General features: G+C 41.5%; 1 protein-coding gene and 1 non-coding gene across 2 annotated transcripts in view; one reads left to right on the top strand and one right to left on the bottom strand.

Moving 5' to 3' along the window:
* The window catches only part of BPTF (bromodomain PHD finger transcription factor), a 150,931-nt gene that overhangs the window by 127,311 nt on the left and 17,049 nt on the right, over nt 1-6,571 (top strand). Inside the window, exon 27 of the mRNA XM_040451995.1 lies at nt 4,600-4,928. Coding sequence (XP_040307929.1) covers nt 4,600-4,928 — 329 coding nt within the window. The remainder of the gene's footprint in view (nt 1-4,599; nt 4,929-6,571) is intronic.
* On the bottom strand, nt 3,031-3,103 carry TRNAK-CUU (transfer RNA lysine (anticodon CUU)). Its single transcript has one exon. It is a non-coding gene; the product is annotated as a tRNA-Lys (tRNA).

The raw sequence follows: 6,571 nt of genomic DNA, 5'->3' as shown, positions 1-6,571 counted from the left end.
GCAGTCGGTTAGGCGTCCGACTTCAGCCAGGTCACGATCTCGCGGTCTGTGAGTTCGAGCCCCGCGTCAGGCTCTGGGCTGATGGCTCAGAGCCTGGAGCCTGTTTCCGATTCTGTGTCTCCCTCTCTCTCTGCCCCTCCCCCGTTCATGCTCTGTCTCTCTCTGTCCCAAAAATAAATAAACGTTGAAAAAAAATTTTTTTTAAAAAATGTGGATATTCTGATCCGTAATTTCACTTCTAGAAATTCTTCTAAGAAACAATTAGGCAAGATCTGTAAGCAAGGACATAATGAATGTTAATAATAATAATAATAATAATAATAGTCTGGAATCATCCTGAAATCCACATAGTAATCGGATTTCTCAACAGAAGGACTTTAGGCCCTTTCCATAGGTCAGGTTTTTTTATACACTGTAAGAACCAAAGCATTTACTAAATGATAGTATCACCTTCAACCCAAAAAATGACCTTGCCCCTCCACCTACATTCTCAAATACTCTCTAGAGGTACCTCAGTTGGGAACCACTGGATTAAATGCATTTGGGTGTCCACACAATGGACTGCCATTGTAACAAAATGGTGAGTGCAGAATTGGTACTTTTTGTTTTTAATTCCTTGGGGAAAATTCTCCATGAGAAAAGTTTGCATGAAAAATTCAGCTTGCGGAATAGGATATAAATGTGACTTATCCATTCAATTCATGCAGCTGGTATTTAACATCTAATGTGTGTCATATGCTATTCCTACTCCATCTTCTGCACAGAACGGGGATTTATTTATAATCTGTATTCTTTACATATAAATAAATAAATTGGACATGTACAGTCAGATGTCTTTGAAAAAATTAGCTTGGCCAACAAATGAAAATAAGTCAGGGATTCTGGGTGGCTCAGTCAGTTGGGCGTCCAACTCTTGATTTTGGCTGAGGTTATGATCTCACAGTTCTTGAGTTTCACCCTGTCTCAGGCTTCACTCTCTGTCCCTCTCTCTGTGCCCCTCCCCCATTCGTGTTCTCTCTGTCTCTCTCTCTCTCTCTCTCTCTCTCTCTCTCTCTCTCTCTCTCAAAAATAAGTAAATAAACATTAAAAAAATTCTGTAAGTTGGGGCACCTGGGTGGCTCAGTCAGTTAAGCATCCGACTTTGGCTCCGGTCATGATCTCATGATCCATGAGTTCGAGCCCTGCGTCACGCTCTGTGCTGACAGCTCAGAGCCTGGAGCCTCCTTTGGATTCTGTGTGTCTCTCTCTCTCTCTCTCTCTCTCTCTCTCTCTCTCTCTCTCTGTCCCTCCCCCACTTGCACTCTGTCTTTTTCTCTCTCAAAAATAAATAAACATTAAAAAATTTATAAGTCATTGCACCCCCCCAGAGATGACTGTTGTTAAATAATTTTAGAATATAACTTACATTATTTTTAATGTATATATCCATATGTAAACTCAATTTATACAAAAACAGAATCACACTAGAGACAACACATACGGAGTATGTCTCTGTACTCATTACAGTGTGCAGCCATTTAAAAAACAGCGCTTCTGTAAATACTCTATTATACAGGATGGTGTTCTTAACCGTATATTACATAATCTAATGAGTAAGAAAATTTATTATACTTAAAAAAATTTTTTTTAATGTTTATTCATTTTTGAGAGACACAAAGAGACAGAGCGCAAGTGGAGGTGGGGCAGAGAGAGAGAGGGAGACGCAGAATCCGAAGCAGGCTCCAGGCTCTGAGCTGCCAGCACAGAGCTCAATGCGGGGCTCGAACCCTTGAATCATGGGGTCATGACCTGAGCTGAAGTCAGATGCTTAACCAACTGAGCCACCCAGGCGCCCTGTTTATATCTTTATTCTTGTATGATTTCTGCTTGTCTCTCTTTTTTGTTAAATAGACTGTTTTTTAGAGTTTGAAATTTACAGAAAAATTATGCAGGAAAGTTCTTGTATACTCACCCCCCTTCGAAACACACACACACACACACACACGTTTATTTTTTTTATTTTTTTTTCAACGTTTATTTATTTTTGGGATAGAGAGAGACAGAGCATGAACGGGGGAGGGGCAGAGAGAGAGGGAGACACAGAATCAGAAACAGGCTCCAGGCTCTGAGCCATCAGCCCAGAGCCTGACACGGGGCTCGAACTCACGGACCGCGAGATTGTGACCTGGCTGAAGTCGGACGCTTAACCGACTGCGCCACCCAGGCGCCCCACACACACGTTTATTATTAACATCTTGTATCACTGTGGCCATTTGTTACAGTTGATGAGCCAGGTAGTACATTGCTATTAACTAAAGTCCACGGTTTACATTGTTTCACTCTTTGTGTTACACGGTCCTGGGAGTTTGACAAATGTGTAATGTCAAACCCAAGCTACAGACAGAATAGTTCCACTGCCCTAAAAATGTCCTGTGTTCCACCTTTTTGTCTTTCCTCCAACCCTCTCTGCTTCTCTTATTGATAAAGTAATTTCTTACCATTTCTTAATAGAAATTAAACCTTCATTTAGCTCTTTGAACATCTCAAACCTACGTATTATGAAGTTTTTGGTCAAATTGTTCTATAAAATTGATTACATTTGGAATTAATTCAGATTCAGTTATTGACTTTGCCTTTTTTCACATCACATGTTTTCATTTGATTTGCATTTGGCATTTAAGTGAGAGGAGTTCTGTTTCCTCCCCGGAAGCCCAGTGTAGAGCAGCCAGCCCCACATCAAGCAGGGAGCCTGTTCTCGTGAGCCCCCCCCCCCCCACCTCCCCATGCAGCATGTTGAGTCCCTTTCTCCCTGCAGAGACCGGTTGTTGTTGGGCCATCTCCTCCTACCTCTGAACCTGGAGTCCACCGGACCTGCATGTTTAGCCCTGTTCAGTATTGTGTTTCCATTTCATAGAGACATTTATTTTACTCAAACATGGCTCTATCTTTTCAATTTTTCTCTGTTTTATAGTTTACTGTCATTGGTGTGTTCTTGAAGGGGGGATCGAGTGTATACCCAACTTACCATCTTTGGGTTTTTTAAGTGATCTCTGCCTAATGTGAGGTTTGAACTCATGACCCTGAGATCAAGAGTCTCATGCTCTACCAAATGAGCCAGCCAGGCACCCCACCCCACCAAACCATCTTGATCATCTTGATTTTACTAAAATCCATTTCACTACGTTATAAACGCATCATATGAATTAGGAAAATGACACTCAAGGTTTAGACTTTTTACATTGAGAAGGGCTGCTGAATAGTCATGCAGGTTACCTTCTCACTTACCGACCATCTAGATGCTGAATAGAGAAAATAAGATTCATTAAACCAGGACCATTCAGGTTTATTTGTTAGAATTTTTGTGATGTTTACAGGGCGCCTGGCTGGCTCAGTCATTGGAACATGCGACTTTTGATCCCAGGGTCATAAGTTTGAGCCGCATGTTGGGTGTAGAAATTACTGTAAAAAATGTTTTTATTGTGATATTCAAAAGATCTTACCATGCTTAACAGTCGGTTAAGCATCTGACTCTTGATTTCAGCTCAGGTCATGATCTCATAGTTCATGAGTTCGAGCCGCACGCACATCAGGCTCTGTGCTGACTGCATGGAGCCTGCTTCGGATTCTCTCTCTCCCTGTCTCTCTGCCCTTCCCCTGCTCGTGCTCTCTATCTCAAAATAAATAATAAACAAATTTTTAAAAAAGCTTGGTCATAGCAGTGATTTATTTACAGCAGGTTTGTTCATGGATGCCAATGACAATGGCCTTTTCCAGAGAAATAATCATCATTTCTAAGAATAAGTTGTAGCACTAGGTAACACGTGTATCTGTAAAGTATTTCACGTGAAGAGAAGTAAGGGTTTTACTTTATATCAGAGTGTGTGTTGATAAAATAGCTCTTCCTGCGTTTTTAAATTCTAGACCTAGGAGCCTAATAAATTAGACAAATCTGTCTCTCATTCAACTTGTGGCTGGTCAGGCCAAATTTTAAGAATCATGTTCAGTTTATAAGGACACAGACGGGGGCGCCTGGGTGGCTCAGTTGAGCGTCTGACTTCGGCTCAGGTCACGATCTCACGGTCTGTGAGTTCGAGCCCCGCATCAGGCTCTGTGCCGACAGCTCGGAGCCCGGAGCCTGTTTCGGATTCTGTGTCTCCCTCTCTCTCTGACCCTCCCCCGTTCATGCCCTGTCTCTCCCTGTCTCAAAAAAATAAATAAACATTAAAAATAAATTTTTATAAGGACACAGACGGTGAGCCACCAGAAAGCAGCTAGCTAGTGGGTGAAGACACTTGTAACCCCATTCTGAGCAACAACAGAAAAAACCGGGGCACGTTGTTTTCAGCAACTGGATCATCTTTCTGCAGGTGTCCTTTGAAGAGACTGGCAGATCTCGAGTTGTTCTGTAATCTTCGCTTTATACTTCTCGTTGTTTTGACTGGGTTCAGAGTATAGTGAGGATGACGCTAAAATTACAAACCCCCTCACATAAGGCTGACCTTGGAGCCACTCCAACAAGGGGAGGGGAGGTGAGAAGAGAGGGAACGCAGAGTCCTCTGGCCGAGTCCGACATGTACGTGAGTTCGATGACAGCTTTGTATTGTCTTTAATTGACAACAGGAAGAGCTCAAGAGAGACCTGAGGATTAAGAAAGAAAAAGACATGGTGCAGGCCACAGCGGTAGCGGCTCCCTCCCCCGCAGCGCCGCCTGCGCCTCCGGCCCCTCCGCCTTCACCCCCGCCTCCGCCTCCCCCACAGCACACGGGCCCCCTGGCCACGGCCACGGCCACGGCCACGCTGCCTGCCGCTTCCCAGAAGAGGAAGCGAGAAGAGGAAAGAGACTCGAGCTCCAAGTCCAAGAAGAAGAAAATGATCTCTACTACCTCAAAGGAAACTAAGAAGGACACAAAGCTTTACTGTATCTGTAAAACGCCTTACGATGAATCTAAGTGAGTACATCTTTTTTGAGCCTTAGTTTATTTTCTTAAAAGCTTAGCTGTTAAATTTCCAGTTGTGAAGAAAAGGAGTGTATTGGTAGCCATGTCAATGAAAGTAGTTGAAAGTAGGGATAATAACGTTTTCTCTGTGGTCTTGCATCTGATGTTCTTAAACATGACACTAGAAGAGTAAGACTTTTGTATTTTTCGTGTTCATGATCCATGTTTGTTCTTCATCGTATTCTTTTCTGTCAAAAACAAGCTTTCTGTTGCTCTTTTGCTTTCTCCTCTTCTCTCTGGATTAACTCCAAACCAATCGGTAATGCTGTCGGGAGAAGGAGGTGTGTCATTATCGCTGCCCAAAGTTGAGAGCATCCTTTCTGGAATCTGTTCACCACCTTACGATAACATCACATCTTAGAGACTATCTGAATACGAATGGTGTACAAGGTTTCAAGTTCGAGTAGTTTTGGTTTTTTATCGTTTAATTTTAAGCAATTCTGTGGTTTTTGTATTGGGATACTGAAACTTAATATTATTTTTGTCAAAGTTCCCACTTTCTTACTGGGGACAAAAGCCAGAAAAATACAAGGAGTGTTTTCACTCAGTCCTTAATAATGACCCTCAAAAATGTGACAATAAGCATGGCAGCTGGAAGCTTTTTTTGACTGTTGTGACTTGTATTTGGTGATATATATACAAGATTTTAGAAACACTAATCCATTAATGCAGTTTCATTTGTTATCCTTATCATTCACCCCATTGTCCAGCTTTCCTTTTGAGCATTTAAACGTAGGCCAGCTTTTTAAAGCCAAGATTAACTACGATATTTTTTGCAGGACCAAAATGTTTGATCATGCTAAAAATATATGATTCTTTAGAAGTAGCAATGCTTAATATCTACCTTAAGTGGATGCCTAACCAATTTAGAGAATAAAATTGTGATCTCTTCAGTGAGGTTTTAAGTTACAACATTGGAGCTGCCTTCGTGCTTGCTATTTAAAATTATAACGTGCAAGTTCTAGGTCACACCGTTTTGTTGGTAGATTTAGCTATGTGGTGAATTAGACACGTCAGCTTAGGCATCTTCCCTTTTCATTGTCTCTCTTGGAAATTGTATATCATGTGAAAGGTGGAGCCCTATTAACTGATTTTTCCCCCTTAGTTCTAATATAAGTTGCCTCCCTTTAAGCAAAATAATAATGATTTGCAGAATAAAGCAGAACATGATTTACTTTCTTTACACAAAGATCTGTGTATGGAACTTATTTAAGTAATTAGACAAATGTGGCTTATTTAAAATATCCACATCACAGAAATTCACTTCACGCACCAACATCTTTGTCATACTTCAGTTGCATGAAAGTATGTGCTCCTTCTACTGAGATTGCCTCATTATTTTGTGGATATTTCATATTTTTAGTTGGGTGTTATTAAAATATCAGTTTACCAGGTTCATTCACTCCCTGTTCTAGTTGGGATGAGTTACTGTTTTTTAGGAGTATTTTATAATCTCTTTACCAAACTAGGTTGGTTTGGGGAGCCAGTGAGAATGCCTAAAACTTGAAATTCAAGTCCTGAGCTTACTTCCTGAACACATAGCCCACCATCTCGTGAAGGCAACATACAAAACACCTGGAAGGCCCAACCCCCAC

This window comes from Herpailurus yagouaroundi, unplaced genomic scaffold (assembly GCF_014898765.1).
Source record: "Herpailurus yagouaroundi ecotype Mexico unplaced genomic scaffold, PumYag 206, whole genome shotgun sequence".
NCBI lineage: Eukaryota > Metazoa > Chordata > Mammalia > Carnivora > Felidae > Herpailurus > Herpailurus yagouaroundi.
This window is presented reverse-complemented; position numbering and strand designations above follow the sequence as displayed.